Genomic DNA, 17,630 nt, shown 5'->3' with positions numbered 1-17,630 from the left:
GTGGCGGCGGCCCCGGCCCCGGCCCCGGCCCGGCCGCGCAACGGGACGAGCCCCGAACACCGGCCCGGCCCGGGGGGGCCGCGCCCGGGGGCTGCTCGGTAACGGGCCCAGCGGGGCGCGAGCTGAGCGCTGCGGCCCCCGGGGGCGCGGGGCGTTGTGGGTAACGGCTTGTGTGTGGCGAGCGGCGGGCCCCCTCGGGGCGCGCGGGGGGTTGTGGGTAACGGCCGCGGCGGCGGCAGCGGGGCGGGCGCGGAGGGCTCTGGGTAACGCGCTCCGGCGCGGCAGCTGCGGCGCCGCGAAGGGCCCGGGGCGGCTCGTCCTCCTCGAGCGGGGCCGGCAGCCTCGGCGGGGCCGCGCGGCCCCCGGTGCCGTGCGGCGGGGCCAGCCGCGGCCGGCCCGGGAGCGGCGGGCCCTGCCCTTGGCGCTGTTCGTGCCTGGCCGAGCTGGAGCCGCCCGAGCCCGCGCAGGATCTGGCCTCTGCCTGAGCAGATGCTGTTGTGCGATTCGGTGTCGGCCCGAGGCCTGCAGAGATAAGGAGATGCTGGGTGTGGACCTGCCTCAGTACCTCTGCCACTTGGGGCCGGGCCTGTGGGAAGGGATCTGCATGGGGAGGGCAGCGTTGCAGGGCAGCAGGAGCGGGGGGCTGGGGCTCCCCACGCAGCGACTGGCAGATGCGCCTGGGCTGACGTCAGCATGAGAGCAGAGCTGCCCTCAGGGTCCTTCCCCGAGCGGTTCACTGCCATGACAGAGTGCTGAGTGTGTCCTGGGGAAGGGACTTTACAACATCCGCTGCATGTGTGAGTTTAATATTGCCTTTGTCCATGGCTGGGAGAGAGAGATCTTACCCTCACTGGAGATTCCAACAGCTTTTTCCATTGGTTGTAGTCACAGTGTTTGTATATAAATTTCTAAGAATCGGGGGGGCCCTGGTGTTTCTGACTGACATATTTAGTTCCTTTTCTGTTTTAAAGGGAGACGTTGGTTTTCACCATGAATTTTGAAGGTCTTGATCCCTCCCTTGCTGAGTATGCTCCCACACTCCACCCTGCACTGGACCCTGTCCTGGATGCCCACCTCAACCCCAGCTTGCTGCAGAACGTTGAGCTGGATCCCGAGGGGGTGTCTTTAGAGGGTATCACGGTGCCGGAGTCAGTGCACATCATGGAGGGCATGTACACCGAGCTGCACACTGCCATCTCTGAAGTGGGCGTGCCTGTCTCTGTCTCCCATTTCGACTTGCATGAAGAGATGCTGTGGGTTGGAAATCATGGGGTAGGTGTCTCCAAGCTGCCTTGGGGAAGGGGAAGGGAGGGTCGTTGCCTAGCTTCTCCGTTGTCTGCACAAATACTGCAGCCTGACACCTGCTCACTCTGACCAGCTGGGGGCAAGCTGGCTTTGAACAGAGGATGGTTCTGCCTAGGACAGAGCTGGAGTTGCTCTCAGAAATGGGAGTTGTGCTTTTTGAGTGCAATGTGTCTGGGTGGAGGTGATTGATATTTAGTTGTTTAGAAGCATGGGAAGCACTTAGATGTATTTGGCTACAAAAGACCCTTAGGTATTTCCCAAGCAGCTTTGCTGTCCTGAACCTTTAGGCTAGTAGAGCTTTTTGTTCTTTCCTCATGTCCATATATATCTACCTAAAAAGGAAAAGTCTGAACAACTTATTGCTGTTTTGGAGTTTGTAACAGAGGAAGCCCCTTCTATAAGCTGGCTGAAGCAGTAAGGTAGCTGATAACCTGTCTTGAGAAGTAGGAGCCTGGAAGCTAGAGCAGCTGCATGTGGCATTTTTGTCACACTCAAGTAAAGCCAAGGTGAGTGTTGCTTCATGTTGACAAGCCTGTCCGGGTCTGATTTTAGGGCCATGCCACCTCATTCTTCGGTCCAACACTGGAGCGGTATTCCTCCTTCCAAGTGAACAGTAGTGATGACATCCGCCAGATCCAGAGCCTGGAGAATGGTGTCCTTTTCCTGACCAAAACTAACCTGAAGTATATGTCACGAGGAGGCCTCATCATCTTTGACTACCTGTGAGTGTTTCGCTCTGGCAACAGGTGGGCCATGCTTGCCCTGTGCAGGGGAAGAGCTCATCGTCCTGATTGCTCATAGGTAGAGATGGTTCCAGCCCTTTTGCCTGCAATATAAAAGCTAGATCTGGGAGGAGGATGAGGGTAGACTTTCAGCCCCTTTCCTGGAAACACATCCCCAAGCTGAACAGGAGCATGTGTCCTGTCCTTCCCCCATCTCCTGCAGCATGGATGAGTCTGAGGACATGCATAGTCTCCTGCTCACAGACACCAGCACTCTGCTTGTTGGCGGACTGCAGAACCACGTGATCGAGATAGACCTCAACACTGTCCAGGAGACACAGAAGGTATGGCCAGTCTTGGGATTGCTTCCGGCTCTACTCCCTGGCTTGAGGGCTGCATTCTGCAGAATGGAGAGTCCTCTCCACTTCCAGAGAGTTAGTGGGAGGAGTGGGTCAAGCTTGGCTTCATGTGACAGAACAGGTTGGGAAGGGTACCTCATTCTGGTGCTCTGCCCCCCTCACTCTGTTGTTCTGCATCTTTCCCAGTACACCGTGGAGGTACCTGGCATCACCATCATGCGGCAGTCAAACCGTTTCTTCTTCTGTGGACACACCTCAGGGAAGGTAACGCCAGCCCCAGCCTACCTGGCAGCCTTGCTGATGCTGTGCTTCTCTCTGGGATACCCTGAAGTTGATGTCTGGCTTCTCTCAGAGCTTCAGTGGTTCCGAAGCCACTGGCAGCTGCCTGTGTGGTACCCAGCATCCCCTGCCTTGCCTTTCTAGGTCTCGTTGCGGGATCTACGCACATTTGAGATGGAGCACGAATTTGATGCATACTCGGGCAGCTTGTCTGACTTTGATGTCCATGGCAACCTGCTGGTGACCTGTGGCTTTTCCAGCCGGATGAATGGCTTGGCCTGCGACCGCTTTCTTAAGGTGTACGACCTGCGCATGATGCGAGCCACCACCCCACTGCAGGTCCACATCAACCCTTTCTTCCTCCGCTTCATCCCCACCTACACCTCCCGCTTGGCCATCATCTCCCAGACAGGTGGGTGAAGCTGCATTTCCCAGTCCAGCTGGGCTCCGCACCAGCTGTGCTCCAGCGAGAGTTTGGTGACAGTTTCAGCACCTTCCAGGCTTATGTTCAAATCCAGTGGGATATAGTTTCAATCTGGTTCAGCTAGTCCAAATGGCTCTGTGAAAGGTGCACTTGGATTACTGTATTTCCTGCTGACCTGCCTTTGTACTCCCTGGTGCCATGTCACTCTGCCCTTCCCTCTCGCACAGGTCAGTGCCAGTTCTGCGAGCCCACAGGCCTCGCCAACCCTGCTGACATCTTCCACGTGAACACAGTTGGGCCGCTGATCATGACCTTCGACGTGTCGGCCAGCAAGCAGGCCCTGGCCTTCGGCGACTCGGAGGGTTGCGTCCACCTCTGGGCTGACTCCCCGGAGGTCACCTTCAACACCTACTCCCGGGAGACTGACTTTGCCTTGCCCTGCATTGTCGACACACTGCCCCACTTGGACTGGAACCAGGACCTCGTGCCACTCTCGCTCATCCCTGTGCCACTGACTAGCGAGACGCTGCTGTCAGACTGGCCAGCTGCCAACTCTGCCCCTGCACCCCGGTAATTTGCCAGTCTCTTCCTGTGAAAGCCAGTGTGAGAGAGCTGGCCTCAGCAACGATTCTCTCCTCCTCTGGCTCTTGGGTACAGCTGGGCACTGTGGTGATGCAGGGTTGGGGGCAGAAGAGAGGCTCTGGTGATGAGCAGCAGCTGGGGCACTGCTGCAGCTCCCACATCTCGCGGCTGGCATAGCCCTTCCTGGTCATTTGTCCTGCGAAATGTTCCCTGTTGTGTAGCATGACTGCTAAGATATGGTGACTGGATAGGTCTGAAAACAGCAGTATAGCCAAACCTCCATGTTTGTGGTGGGGAGATACTGGTTACATTTTGTGTATCTGAAAACTGTTTTCTTTTTCCTTTGCCTGAGCCCTATCCTAAATACTCCTGAGCTAAGCAGTGCTGCCATATTCTGACCCAGCCCAGGTATTGTGTTATAAGAGAAAGGGAATACTGAGGTCCTGGGTGGAATGACTGAATGGGAGCAACCCCGCTGTCCCGCTGGTGGGTCCCTGAGCAAATCCAGCATGTATCTGTGCAGCAAGGCCTTTGGTTACATAATGCTGCCAAACAGAGCAGCCTCCAAGTTGTGGTGTGTTTTGTAGGCGTGCCCCTCCAGTAGATCCTGAGATTTTGCGCACTATGAAGAAAGTGGGGTTCATCGGCTATGCCCCAAACCCACGGACCAAGCTGCGCAACCAGGTATCTGCTCTCAAGAGGATGTTGAGCATCTTGAGGTTGAGTCTGCAGGGTGTAGTGTATCTCTGTCAGTAGCAGAGTGTCACGCTGCCTCTGGGGCTCGCACCTTCGTGGCTGCAGTTTACGGACGGATGAAACTCTTGCTATGTGCTGAATGAGTTCGAAGCTTTCTGCAGGGCTCCGAACAGGGGTAGGAGGTGAAGCTCACTGGCATGGGATATTGCAAGAGGCAGTGGACTTAACTGCTTTTCTTCAGCAGAGTCACTGGGTGAACCAGCCTTTGGGAAGCATTGGAGTGCCTCTCTCAAGCTAGGAGCAAAGCTCTATTGATATTGAGCAAAGTTCCTAGCTCTCTGCTAGGAAAAGGTCCTAGTAGTCCAGTTCAGAGATTTATGGCACGTCCCTCACCCTTGGGAAAACACTGGTGTGTTTTCTCCTTGCCCGCAGTGCTGCTGTAGTTTCCCACAATGATAAGTCCCTTGTAAGAAGGAAGGTGTGGAGGCTTCATGCAGGTTAAGGGAGGGCCCCGCTCCTTTCTGGTTTATTCCTTTGCTCATTTGAGAAGACAGGAAAGCCCAGGAGTTGTGTTTTTCAGTACTTGCTTCATGTTGACTCTGGATCAAGGTTCAGCTCTTCTTCCCTTCTTTCCCCCCCTTGCAGATCCCCTATCGGTTAAAAGAGCTGGACAACGAGTTTGACAGCTTCAGCCAAGTCCCCGAGTCCCCGATTGGACGAGAAGAGGAGCCACACCTCTACATGGTGGCCAAGAAGTACAGGAAGGTAGCCTTCCCCAGGGTTTCTCTGGGACATAGGGAGGAAAGGAGGCTGTCTGTGAGTCCACAACCTGGGCTTAACTGGGGCAGGAATCTTACAGGACCCATGTGGGCCCAAGCTTCTGCTCATGTCTCTGTGAGGAGCACCTATATGTTTTGCAGGTATGAGAAGGCATTTCTGTTTGACACACTGTGTTTCTGTGCAGGTCACAATCAAATACTCCAAGTTGGGGCTGGAAGATTTCGACTTCAAACATTACAACAAGACTCTGTTCGCAGGCCTGGAGCCCCATATCCCCAACGCCTACTGCAACTGCATGATCCAGGTGGGAGACATTCTAGGCCTGCCCCAGACTGCTGCAGCCCCCCAGTACATCCCCTGACTGCTCCATCTCTGCTAGGTATTGTATTTCTTGGAGCCAGTCCGCTGCCTGGTCCAAAATCACCTGTGCCAGAAGGAGTTCTGCTTGGGCTGTGAGCTAGGCTTGCTGTTCCACATGCTGGACCTGTCTAGAGGAGACCCCTGCCAGGTTGGTGGTGTGCTGAGGTGGTGGTTGTGAAGGTGGCAGGCGAGCAGGTTGGAGAGATTCCTCCTCAGTGAAGCAAGGGCAGGGTGGGGCCAAGCCTCAGAGGATGGCATCAGACATTTTGGAAACTCCTGTCATTTGACCTCTGTGACATGCTGCCCTTGCCCCATCCACAGGGAAGCAACTTTTTGCGGGCTTTCCGCACAATCCCAGAAGCTTCTGCTCTGGGGCTGATCCTTGCTGACTCGGACGAGGCCACAGGGAAGGTGAACCTTGGTCGGTTGATTCAGAGCTGGAACCGTTTTATCCTCACTCAGCTGCACCAGGAAACCCAGGAACAGGAGGTGCCGCAGGCCTATCGGGGAGCTGGTGGCAGGTGAGTACAGGGAGTACCTGGACCAGGGAGGGGATCTGGCTCCCAAAGGCCCCATCCATCCCTCAGGAGATAGCTTCCTTGCTGCCCACATTTACCCTAAGGGCTGCACTGGAACACACTGAGCTGCAGGCTGCCCGTATGGCACACTTTTAATCCTGTGCTGAGAGACTGCTGATCTTCTGTCCTTCCTAGGCGTAGTCCTTCTACTTGGCTTGGGTAGGGGCTGCACAAGAGGCACTGGCTCTGGCAGCCCATTGGTTGGTTCCCCAAGAGCTGCTGGAATTCGGGTGCTGTCCTTCAAGGACACATGTGCAGCCAGGGATGTTCAGAACCCCAATGCTCAGCCCACCCTACCATCCTGCCCTGTTCCACAGGGACTGCAGGACCCTGCTAACCTATGTGCTCTCTTTCTGCAGCAGCTTTGGGACCTCGCGGGACTCAGTTATTGGACAGCTGTTCAGCTGTGAAATGGAGAACTGCAGCATGTGTCGCTGCGGCAAGGAAACTGTCCGTGTGTCCTCCACGCTGCTTTTCACTCTGTCCTACCCTGAGAGCACTGGTAATATGCAGGGTTGGGGAGGCAGGCAGGGCAGGGTCTGGTATGTTTAACACTGCTGTGTTTCTCTTGGGGCAGAGGGACTGAGTGGCAGTTGTTATCTGTATGGATGAGCCACATTTCTCCAGTTGACAGAGACACCTGCAGTGAGGTGTTTCTGCAGTTGTCTGGCCTGGGCTGTGGCAGAGTCAGCAGTCAAGGCCTGGTTGTGGGTTTCTAGTCCACCAAGCTTTTGGCTACAGGAAGGCATATTTTGGGATTGACTTTCTCCCTGGAGGTTGTGAGGAAAACCCCAGAGGTTTGGCTGAGTTTAATTGGTAAAGACCTGTGTGTGGAAAGGTGACGTTATTCTCGTTTCTCCCCTTAGAGAAGCCAGTGAAAGATTATGAGTTTGCCCAAATTTTAAAGCGAAGCATCTGCTTGGAGCAAAGCACACAGGCCTGGTGTGAGAACTGTGAGAAGTACCAGCCCACGGTGAGCCTGGGAGGAGGAGGCAAATACATCACACATCACGGGCTGCAGAGGGGCTGTGGGAGAAGGGCGTGAGCACCCTGTGCTGTAGGCTGAGCGGGGCAGTTTCTCCATTAGTCAGTGGGGAACCTGAGCAGATGCCGGAGATTCGGTTCCTAGCCTGAACTGCGAGCCGGCATGGTGCGGGGTATTCCCTGGGCTGCCAGGGCTGTGCAAGTGCTGGAACACAGCTTGCAGGTCATGCAGATCCCAGCTAAATCCCCCCTGGGGTAGAGGAGCACGTGGAAACTCCCTTAGGAGCTGAGTGCACCTGTTCTGACATAGCCCTGCAGTCCTGGAGAGGCAAGAGCCTGCTCCAAGCCCTAGTGTCTGTTACAATAGCCCAGCTATCACAAGCCCTAGCCAGCCAGTAGGGAGGAACCTCTACAGGCAAAGGTGTTGGAAAGGGTAGCACATGCCAAATCCAATTTGGAGCCTCTACAGGGTTCTTAGTGTTGCTCTGCTTCCATCTCCTGTTCTCTCTGCAGGTCCAGACCCGGAATATTCGCTGTCTGCCAGACGTCCTGGTCATTAACTGTGAGGTGAACAGCTCCAAGGAGGCAGATTTCTGGAAGACACAGGCTGAGGTGGGGGAGACACTTTGGAGAAGAAGCAGGCTTCTTCCCCAGGCACACAGGGTTTGCTGTGTATCCTGCTCTGCAGAGGTGTTCTCACTTTGATCTTGTCTGTAGCAGTCTCTTGCTCTCTTCTCAAGCCTCACCATACTTGGTTTGCAGAGGACATGTTGGTATTTGGTCATGCTTGTAGCACGAGCTGTGCATTTGGAGTTGGAAAAGACAAGATCTCGTGCCATGATAAAGCTGACAGGACTCCAGTAGACTCACTCTGTCATTTTCCCAGGACCTACGAGCAATGAGACCGTGCCCACTTCCCAAAATACAGAGCCTGACAGAGAGTTAGTGGAGAGTTGGGTTTCTCTTGCTGTCTTTCTCCCTGTCACTGACTTTTATGGTCCCTGTCTTTCCCCCACTGCTGCTTTGGGCTGTCACCTATATGTTCACAAGCACAGACTCTCACTCTCTGCTGATGCTTGTGTTTTGCTGCCAGTATGCCTTTCAGAGAGCCCTGATGAAGAGAGGAGGCTTTGAGATCTCCAGAGGCAAAGAAATCTCTCTTGGAGAATGGTAGGTAACCGTTCTTGGGGTGGCGAATGTAGATGGACACTGACATCTTCTGGGTTGTTCTTCTTGGCCTTGGAGAACTTGGAGCTGTTTATCATCTGATAATGACTTTAGCTGCCCTTCTGTAACCCCTTGTGTAACCCCCAGCTCTAAACTGGAACAGTTGTTGCTGTCTCGAGACTGTGACACGCTCTGGGTGCCAACAGGGTGCTCTGCACAGCATCCCATTCGGAGACCATTATGATCCATTTTGGAGCCCTGAGCCCTCATTCCCTTTCCCTTTCCTGACGGACAAAAGATCCAGGACTGTGTATCTACCCTCTTTGACTGAGGCTAGCCGATGCCTTTTCCCAGCCCCTTCTCTTGGCAGCTGGGAAGAAGTGGTGCAGCTCTGGCTCTCCTCATCTGTTCTGTAGAGCGTCTAAGAACAGGCTGACTGGTGTGTTGTTTGGGCAGTTCGAATCCTGCCCAGGAGAGGTTGGCATGGAAAACTATCTATGATTCCTTCCAACACAGTCTTCCATGATTCTCCGGGCAGGAAGGAGCTGGGGAACCCCAACATGGGGCATTCATATTCTTCCGTGGAGGAACTGAAGAACATTTGGATCCCCCACGCCATCAAGATGAGGCTGACCAAGAACAAAGAGCTGGACATCTGCAACTGGAGTGAAAGTGATGAGGTAAAGACTGCTGAGATGCCTCAGGGGCCACGTGGTTGCATGCACATGGCACTGTGGAAGCAGAACTGTTTCAGCACCCCGTTTTGCTGGCTGCGTGTGGGCGAGAGAGCCAGAGAGGCCTCTCTGAGGCAGCTCATGTGAGCCCTGTGTCTCCATCGTGGCCAGCCAGGAAACCTTCAGACTCGTGGTCAGAACTGCACGTCCAGACTCTGGGGTTTGGGTCTGAGGCCTGGGAGCTGCCTCTGGGCATTCCTCTCAGACAGGACTCAGATGTTTCCTCTGGGGCCGCTTCCTTCCTGCAGCTGAGCCCGTCCGATGATCCCAACTCGGTGTATATCTACGATCTAATAGCCACTGTCGTTCATATCCTGGATTCTCGCACAGGGGGCAGCCTGGTGGGGCATATCAAAGTGGGAGAGACCTACCACCAAAGGAAAGAGGTGAGAAGCCCGTGGGACTAGCGCACTACAGCCCAAAGCCCACATACTCGCAGGCTCCTTAGGAGCAGTGCTGTCCCTAGGGAGTCCTGCCTTGCCAGGGTATTCCTGCCCAGTGCTCACTCAGGGATCAGGTAGTTTACCTGACCCATTCCTGGGTCTCTTAGTAAATGGTTGAATTTAAGTGATTTATTAAATATACTAGATAGCACTTGGCTTCCTGGCCAAGTGCTTTTCATGCAGCTTACAGAGAGGAAAGGGCTAAAGAAGTGCCCTTCCCACACTTCCTCAGACCAGTTCCTCCTGGGTCATGAGTGTGTTGCCAGTGTGTCCTTGTGCTTCCAGGTCAGGGTTTGGAACCTCATCTCCCTTCCAGAGGAAAGGGGGACCAGTCTGGATAGTTCCCTCTGAGCTGGTGGAGATGCCCAAGGCAGGAATTCCCAGAGTGCTCAGTGTGTCAGGGCTGTGTCCCTGTCTCTGTTACCGGTTACATCTCCATGGAGTTTCGGGTAGGAGTTTGGCAGAAACAGCCTGTTCAGCCTCACAGTGCTTCATTTACACATCACCACAACTCAGGCCAGCAGGGATTTCCCCACTGTGTCCCAGGAAGGGCGGGAGTTCCCACATGGCATCGTCACCCCTTCTTTCACTGGTAACAGGGTAGAGGAGTCATTGCATTTGGCTGGGGGGGGGGAGGGGGGAGGGCTAATTCAGAGCATCCCTGCCTTTCCCCCCTAGGGAGTCACACATCAACAGTGGTACCTCTTCAACGACTTCCTCATTGAGCCTGTGGATAAGGTAAGTGCCCCAGTGTGGGCACCATGCTAGGGGCTATGTTCCCAGTCCAGGGCAGTGTCACTTGCCCTGCCCCTATGGCAGGGGGTGGTAGGGAAGGCAGCTAGCTCCCAGCACATAGGGCTGAGTAGGGCCCAGCCCTGGCCATGTCAAAGTGAGACTGTGGATGCAATGACCCTGTGGAGGGAGGGGGTCTTTGCTTTGGAGGGAAGCACCCAGCCCTGGCTTGGGCCCCTGCACTGTCCCTCTCTCCCCTGCAGTGTGAGGCGGTGCAGTTTGACATGAGCTGGAAGGTGCCAGCTATCCTGTATTACGCCCAGAGGAACCTCAACTCCAAGTACAACCTCGTCAGTGAGTGTCTGGGGTGGAAGGGGCTGCGTGGCCAGTGAATCCGGCTCCCAGCTGACCTCCCTTTGTCTCTTCCTGCAGTCAAGAACCCAATTGAAGCCAGTGTACTGCTGGCTGAGGCCTCGCTGGCTCGCAAGCAGCGCAAGTGTCATGCCACCTTCATCCCCCTCATGTTGAACGAGATGCCGCAGGCGGGTGACCTAGTGGGGCTGGATGCCGAGTTCGTCACGCTGAATGAGGTCAGGCCTCCCTGGGGCAGGGCACAGGATGCTGCAGGCGGGTGCTAGGGGAGCAGGGCAGCCCCTCTGGGTGCACCAGGACGCCACGCTGCCTCCAAGAGCTGGCATTCACTGAGCGCTCCGTCACAGGAGGAGGCCGAGCTGCGCAGTGACGGGACCAAGTCCACTATCAAGCCTAGCCAGATGTCAGTAGCCAGGATCACATGTGTGCGTGGGCAGGGCCCTAACGAGGGTGTCCCCTTCATTGATGACTACATCTCCACCCAGGAGCAGGTACTGGGCCCCTGCCTGGCCTTGCTCAGCTTCCTGCCCAGCAGGGAGGACATAGACCCGCTGTGCCTCATACTTGATGGAGAGGCGGCTCCTCAGGAAACTGAGAATGACATCAGCACTCTCCCCTGCCTGGCCTGGCTGTTGGGCAGGGGAAGCAGCAGGGGACAAACCCCTGTGCCTGCCCCTCAGTTTTCCCAGTACATTACCATGGGTCCTGTTGTCCGCAGGTGGTGGATTATCTGACCCAGTACTCAGGGATCAAGCCGGGAGACCTGGATGCCAAGATCTCCTCCAAGCACCTCACCACTCTCAAATCCACCTACCTGAAGCTGCGCTTCCTCATTGATGTGGGAGTCAAGTTTGTGGGCCATGGGCTGCAGAAGGACTTCCGCGTCATCAACCTCATGGTGACAGCACCAAGTCCCCATCCCTAAACCAGGGCATGGCCTGTCTTGGAGGGGGGGGGGGGAAGGGAGGAGACCTGTGGCATCTTGGGTGGGGGTATGGATCCTGGGCTGATCTCGGAATGGTGTTGGTAAATCAGGCAGGTCCCAACCTGCCTTTGTGGTGTTTCCTGGTGAGGTGCACTTTGCTTTCCAGCGTAAAGTGTGAGTTCTGCCGAGGCAGAGTCCAGGCGGTGCTGGCAGCTTGGTGCTTGCCCCACCACATCAGGACTGTGTGTGTGCTCAGATAAGGGCTGTATCCAGAGCGAGCCCTGGCAGCGGGACACTCTCTGCTTTCCAGGTGCCCAAGGACCAGGTGATTGACACCGTGTACCTGTTCCACATCCCAAGGAAGAGGATGATTTCCCTGCGCTTCCTCGCCTGGTACTTCCTGGGTTAGTGCCAATTCCTCTGTACCTCTGGGGAGGTGCCAGTGGGGCAGGACTGGGGCTGCGGCCACACTGAGGGCATTAACACCCACTGTGGGGGGCAGACCCCCACCTCGACTCCGTAAGGTCCCCAAGAGCCCTTGCACCACCTTGCCAAGCCCTGCCCCTGCCCTCCCTGACCGGGACGCTCTCCCCAGACTTGAAGATTCAGGGCGAGACCCATGACAGCATTGAGGACGCGCGCACGGCGTTGCAGCTCTATCGCAAGTACCTGGAGCTGAGCCAGAACAGCAGCGAGCCCGACGACTTCCGCAAGGTGCTGAAGGCCCTCTACGAGAAAGGCCGCAAGCTGGATTGGAAGGTGCCGGAGCCGGACAGCCAGAGCAGCCCCAAGCGTAAGGCACAGCAGGGCGCACCGCCCCGCGCCCCGTGGCCCGGTCCGCCTGCTCCCTCCTCACGCTGTGCTTTGTCTCCGGCAGACGCGACGGTTTATCCGCCGGTGCTGGCGCTGTGAGCGGGGCCGGCGGTGGCCCGTCCCTGCGCCAGGACCCTGCCGCTGCTGGCGCAGCCCCCGGGGGGCACGACGGCCCCGCAGGGCGACGGAGATGCACTCCTAACTGGAACCAGCACCGGGGCCTGGGCTGCCCCAGCCTCTGCCTGAACTTCCGCGGGCCGCTCCCGCGCCGCGGGGCCCCTGCCCGACGGGGCCGTTACCGGGGCAGGACGCTACCCGGGCCCAGCGCGAGGCAGCCCTGCGGCGTGGCCCGGCACCGGGCGCGGTCATAAAGCAGCCAGGCAGCCTCGGACCCCTGCGCCGCGTCCTCCTTGGCGGCGGGGCGGCGGCGGGCCGGAGCCCGCGGCGCCGGTGCGATGGCGCGGGACGAGGGGCGGGGGCGGGGCCTGGGGCCGCCCCGGGCACGGCGGGGGCGGGGCCACTGCAGGCCCCTCCCGCGCACGGGGCCGAGCGCCACGCGGGCCGGGACCTCGCGGCGCGGGGGGCCTCGGCGCTCGCCCGGGGCTGCCCGCAGAGCTGCCTGCGCGCGGGGCGGCCCCGCCGCGGGGTTAGGGCAGCGCTCCGTCGGCCTTGCTGCCGCCTGCGGCCCCGCCGCCGTCTCCCCCCCAGCGGCATTCACTCGCAGCGGGCCGAGCGGCAAGACGGGCCGGGGCGGGCCGGGGCAGGCAGCGCCGCGGGCGGCCCCGGGGCAGCGGCCGGGGGGGCGGCCGGGAGAGCGGGGCGGCGCGGCGCGGGGGCCGCGGGCCGGACGGGACGAGGGGCACGGACGGCGCCGTGTAGGGGCCGGGGCTCCGGGGGGGCCGGGGCTGCGGCGCTGGCGGGGAGGGGGCTCTGGAGAAGGCTGCGGATGGGGCTCTGCGGCGGGGGGTGTCTGGGGGGGCTCAGGGACAAGGACGCGGGCCTGTGGGGCGGGAAGTTGCTGTAGAGCGGCCCTATGGGGGAGGGGACCGCTACGGACAGGGCCGCGCAGGGCAGGGGCTCGTGGGGGCCGCGAGCAGCCGCTGCGCGGGATGGGGCCCTGTAGGGGTCTGGGGCAAGGATAAAGCCGTGAAGGGGTTTGGAGGTAGGGACATGGTCCTGTAGAGGCGAGGAGCCCAAAGGGACCGGGGGGCATGCTAGGGGCCAGGCCATTTAGGGGGTGGGACTTGGCAGGGGTGCTGCAGATAAAGCCCTATAGAGGATGGGTGCCTGTAGGGGATTATAGGTATGGACAGGGCCCTGTAGATCCTGGGGAGGGTCTGAATGGGGCCCTGCAGGGGATGGGGCTGTACAAAGGTCCCAGGGAAGCTGCAGGGACTTGCATGTAGGGAGCCACCCCTAGCAGGGCTGGGGGGCTGCTGTGGCTGGAGCCTCCCCTGTGTCTGCAGGTCGCCCTGCAGCCAGTGCCGTCAGTATGAGGAGCAGGATCTCGCCCGTGCTCTGCCTGGCCGCGGCCCTGGCCTCACTGCTGCCAGCTGCCAGCGCCCGGAGGAGCCAGGACCTCCATTGCGGAGGTGCGATGGTGGGGACAGCTGTGCGGCTTTGGGGGGACCATGGGGCCCGGGGCAGTGGTTGCAACCTCTTGGTGCATGCTACTTGTCTCCATCACCGGTGTTGCTTGTCTGTGCGTAGCCTGCAGTGGGCCACGCATGTGGCCCTTGAAAGAGCTTGTCCGGTTCCTTGATGATCTGCTTTGCAGCATGGTATCAGATGTCCCTGATGAGCACTGACTCCTGCCTGCCCTCCTGCAGTCTTGAGTGCATCTTTTGGCAATTCCAGTTCTCTCCAGCAGATTTGAGCAGCTGCAGGGTCTGTCAGTGTTGTGGGTTTACATCGGTTAAGGTTCGAGCTCAGTTAATTGTCCTTAGTGCTCCAAGCCATTAACTTTTTCATTCTTCTCAGCATGTCGGGCATTAGTGGATGAGCTGGAGTGGGAGATTGCCCAGGTCGACCCCAAGAAAACCATCCAGATGGGCTCATTTCGGATCAACCCTGACGGCAGCCAGTCAGTTGTAGAGGTGAGACGTTTCTCAGCTGGGGCCTGCCTCCAGCTCCAGATGGGTTTCTGGCTGAGGTGCAGGAGAAGAGGGAGATAACTGTGAGCAGGGCCTGACTCGGAATAGTAGCCACATCTTAAAAACTTGAGGAGAGGTTGGATTAGTGTCTTCTGCTGATCCTGTGCTTGTTCTATAGGTGCCTTATGCCCGGTCTGAGGCACATCTGACCGAGTTGCTGGAGCGGGTGTGCGAGAAGATGAAGGAATATGGGGAGAAAGTAGATCCATCCACACATCGCAAGACTTACGTCCGCGTGATCTCCCACGATGGGACCAAGATGGACCTCTCCGGAGTTAAAATCGATGGGGATGTGGCTTCTAGTCTGAAGTTTGCGGTGTGTGCAGGGAGCGTATCCTGTGCAGTGTCTGTTGGGGGGCTCTGGGGAGGCTTTAAGTGACCAGATCCACTGGGTTTGGCAGCTACAGCCCTTTCGGGATGAAGCAGACAGTCCTACTGGCAGCTTCTAGTCACTTCCCCTGACCCTTCCTGAGTCTGAGAAGAGAGGGAGACTGCTCCCTGGCAACGTTTGGGGGGTGCTGGGTGCAGGGCCTGGCTCTGGGTTCCTCTGGGTGCTGGTCAGCTTTGCCTGGCCCCATGCTGTCACTGGCGTGGAGGCAGCTGGGTGACCGACACGGGGCTCCCGTTGCAGTGTGAGAGCATTGCCGAGGAGTACGAGGATGAACTCATTGAATTCCTCTCCCACGAGGCTGAGAACGTCAAGGACCGGCTCTGCAGCAAGCGGACAGGTGAGGCGGACTGGGGCATCCTGAGGAGGCAGCTTGTCCACGGGTCATCCACTTGCTCCTCGTGAGGCAGCAGGGCCCTGAGGATAGGAGATTCTTCTAGCTGCTTGAAGTCATCTCTGCGCACCCCCTCCCTGGGCTGCAGAGGCGGGTAACGGCATTGCCCCTTCCCTGAGGCTCACAGTGTGGGCTTTCTGGTCCCATTGCTGCCAGCTAGGCCTGTTTTCTCCTTACCTTTGAAATTTTCTGGAAACCACGTCAGGAAGTACCACCTGTGGCCCAAAGGTGCAGGAGCAGGCAAGGAGCAGCTGGGCATGCAGGTCCCGACTGAACTCCCAGTGGGGAAGGGCTGGGATCCAGCCCTTGGACCCACAGAGCAGCCCTGTCACCGGGTCAGGAGCCTGGTGCATGTGTGTGAGGCCCCGGCCGTCTGCCGGAGCTTGGATATGATGCCTCTTCGATCTGCCTGCAGGTTTTTTTGGATGCTCAGCTCCAGCCAGGCCCACGTGCTCTGGGATGGAGCCAGGATGGCAGCTGCCCCACAGGCCCCCGTGCCTGCGGCTCCATTGGCTGCTCGGGCTCAGGGCTCCTTTCGCAGCCAGTTGCTGGGTGCTTCCCACGGGGCATTTCCCTTCTCATAGAGCTATTTCTAGCTGGCAAACAGAGGGTTCAGGGCACACTGCGACCTTTGTGCTTTCCCATTAATGAACGTGGTCTGCGTTCGTTACCTGCGCCGAGCCTGTAGGGCTGGGCAGGTCCTTCCTGTACCTCCACAGCAGCGGAGGGCAAAACTCTCCTGCCCGAGGAGGGCCCCGTTCTGGGGGCACCACGTTTACGTGCCACCAGCAGCTGTTTCCAGCTCAGCCTCCCCATGTGCTAGTGCCTGCCTACCTCGAAGCGAGAGCAGGTCCATCTTGCTGCTCCGGCTGGTGGTTCCAGGTGAAAAGCTGGGCCGACAGCTCTGTCCAAACAGCCACGTTTCTCATTAACCACAGAACAAAGCAAGGGGGGGATGCGGATGTCCCCTCACCCGGGTCACGGCTGTGCCGGCTGCTCCCTGGCCCTGCCCAGTGCAGCCGCTCTGCACGTGACTTTCCCTTGCCCCTGGGCTGCTGTCAGGTGCTGGCAGTGCTGCTGCTGCAGGGCCGTGGCCAGGGACAGGCTCCCCCAACGCGACTTAGTCCTGGGGGCTGGATAAACCCCGGCCCTCCCCGCACACCCTAGCACGCAGCCCATGAGCCGGGACTGGCATCTCTCTCCTGGGCTGGGGCTGTGAGCTGGGCGCTGCTGGGGCCGCTCCTGAGGGCGCCTGGCTTTTGTCGCTGCAGACCTGTGCGACCACGCGCTCCACATCCCTCACGACGAGCTGTGACGCGGACGCCCCTCGCCGCCTTGGACCAACTGGACCAAAACCTCCCTGACCGTCCCCCTGCTGCCAGCAGCACCTGAGCAACCTGCCTGGAGACATGAGCCGTCACCAGGGTGGACAGCCCGACGTGAGCTTCGTCCGTAGCTGATGCTCGTAGCCATCGGGGAGGAAGCACGTCCCCTACCTCTTTTGTACACCTTGTCTGTGCCCGCTTCCCTGTTCCCTCCCGCAGGAGATGGACAGACGTGCCCCAAGGAAGACTGCGGCTCTGGAGCTGGGCACGGACACCTCTCCTGGTCTGGTGCTCTCTTGTCCTATTTATTTTACTGTCTGTCCACTGTAACCGTGGCGCTAGGAGGGTCGGCAGGGAGCGCAGCAGGGACAAGCAGCCGGGACTCCTGCCGCCCGCTCCACCTCTCCAACGGGGTGTCCTCCGGGGAGGACTCCTGAGCTCCGGGAGGCTGGAGCCCTGCCCCGAGGCCGTGTTCCTGACAGGAGCGTTTCAGTGGCTGCTGGGGGCCAGGGCTCCGAGTTTCCCCACTGCTCCTGCTGCTTTTCCATGAGCTTGGGCAATTGGCTCCGTTCTCCTGTCTCCAGGCAGGCTCCAAGCAAGGGACCATCCTGTGCTGCCACACAAGGGGCTGCAGGCAGGGCTGCTGCCGCATGGTTAAATGCAGCCGGGGACGCGGGGAGGGTGCTGGGGCCTCCGGAGCAGCCTGTTACCCCGGTGGGTTTGCTCACTGTTTTCCAAGAGCCTCTTTCCAGGCTGCAGGGCAATAAACGGTGGCCGTGTGGCGGGCGGGCGCCGCAGGGCCCTGTTGAAAGGGCCGGTCCTGCTCCTGCGTGTGTGTCCTGTGGCTGCGGGGTCTTGCAGCTGCCTCCGGTTTGGCCCCCGGGCGCAGGGGAGGGGGGCGCGTCCGCGGGCCGCAGCGAGCGCTGCGCGCCCCGGGGTCCGTGAAACCCGGGGCCGGGCGGCCGGGGGGTGCCGGCCCTGCCCCGCTGCCTCGGCCCACATGGCGCGGCCGCCCTACGTCACCTCGGCCCAGGGCCGCCCCGGCTTGGCGGCCGGGTGACAGCGCCCGCTGCCAGCGCCGCCGGGGCAATGCCCTGCCGTGACCCCGGGCCGCA

The 17,630-nt window shown here is 59.0% G+C and overlaps 2 protein-coding genes across 10 annotated transcripts; both read left to right on the top strand.

Moving 5' to 3' along the window:
- PAN2 (poly(A) specific ribonuclease subunit PAN2) lies at positions 1 to 12,646 on the top strand. 8 transcript variants are annotated; one of them, XM_062597385.1, is made up of 26 exons: positions 1 to 98; positions 976 to 1,272; positions 1,858 to 2,027; positions 2,251 to 2,371; positions 2,573 to 2,650; positions 2,810 to 3,077; positions 3,317 to 3,659; positions 4,259 to 4,355; positions 5,013 to 5,132; positions 5,332 to 5,451; positions 5,527 to 5,655; positions 5,829 to 6,028; positions 6,445 to 6,587; positions 6,952 to 7,058; positions 7,583 to 7,681; positions 8,163 to 8,239; positions 8,775 to 8,916; positions 9,219 to 9,356; positions 10,092 to 10,151; positions 10,409 to 10,499; positions 10,578 to 10,735; positions 10,865 to 11,008; positions 11,236 to 11,415; positions 11,753 to 11,846; positions 12,038 to 12,201; positions 12,320 to 12,646. In XM_062597385.1, the coding sequence occupies exons 2-26, from the start codon at positions 991 to 993 to the stop codon at positions 12,455 to 12,457; spliced, it is 3,663 nt and encodes a 1,220-aa protein (XP_062453369.1). In that variant the 5' UTR covers positions 1 to 98; positions 976 to 990; the 3' UTR covers positions 12,458 to 12,646. The 8 variants fall into 8 exon arrangements, with proteins under 8 accessions (XP_062453369.1, XP_062453368.1, XP_062453372.1 ...); XM_062597384.1 differs by having other exon boundaries at positions 972 to 1,272; XM_062597388.1 differs by having other exon boundaries at positions 77 to 160; positions 972 to 1,272; positions 6,448 to 6,587.
- Positions 12,647 to 12,879: 233 nt separating this feature from the next.
- On the top strand, positions 12,880 to 17,329 carry CNPY2 (canopy FGF signaling regulator 2). 2 transcript variants are annotated; one of them, XM_062597439.1, is made up of 6 exons: positions 12,880 to 12,990; positions 13,722 to 13,847; positions 14,236 to 14,351; positions 14,527 to 14,724; positions 15,040 to 15,136; positions 16,462 to 17,329. In XM_062597439.1, exons 2-6 carry the CDS (start codon positions 13,748 to 13,750, stop codon positions 16,503 to 16,505), a joined length of 555 nt encoding a protein of 184 aa, XP_062453423.1. In that variant the 5' UTR covers positions 12,880 to 12,990; positions 13,722 to 13,747; the 3' UTR covers positions 16,506 to 17,329. The 2 variants fall into 2 exon arrangements, with proteins under 2 accessions (XP_062453423.1, XP_062453422.1); XM_062597438.1 differs by lacking the exon at positions 12,880 to 12,990 and adding an exon at positions 13,056 to 13,130.
- The last annotated feature ends 301 nt before the right edge of the window (positions 17,330 to 17,630 follow it).

The sequence above is a fragment of the Rhea pennata genome, chromosome 29 (assembly GCF_028389875.1).
Source record: "Rhea pennata isolate bPtePen1 chromosome 29, bPtePen1.pri, whole genome shotgun sequence".
Lineage (NCBI taxonomy): Eukaryota > Metazoa > Chordata > Aves > Rheiformes > Rheidae > Rhea > Rhea pennata.
The sequence above is the reverse complement of the archived record's forward strand: the minus strand, read 5'-3'. Positions and strand labels throughout refer to the sequence as shown.

Bases quoted from the DNA above. Each gene is read 5' to 3' on its own strand.
- PAN2 (XM_062597385.1), top strand. From the start codon at position 991: ATGAATTTTGAAGGTCTTGATCCCTCCCTTGCTGAGTATGCTCCCACA. The intron at 2,372-2,572 runs GTATGGCCAGTC...CATCTTTCCCAG, and splicing joins CTGTCCAGGAGACACAGAAG to TACACCGTGGAGGTACCTGG. The intron at 2,651-2,809 runs GTAACGCCAGCC...TTGCCTTTCTAG, and splicing joins GTGGACACACCTCAGGGAAG to GTCTCGTTGCGGGATCTACG.
- CNPY2 (XM_062597439.1), top strand. From the start codon at position 13,748: ATGAGGAGCAGGATCTCGCCCGTGCTCTGCCTGGCCGCGGCCCTGGCC. The intron at 14,352-14,526 runs GTGAGACGTTTC...CTTGTTCTATAG, and splicing joins GCAGCCAGTCAGTTGTAGAG to GTGCCTTATGCCCGGTCTGA. The intron at 15,137-16,461 runs GTGAGGCGGACT...TTGTCGCTGCAG, and splicing joins GCTCTGCAGCAAGCGGACAG to ACCTGTGCGACCACGCGCTC.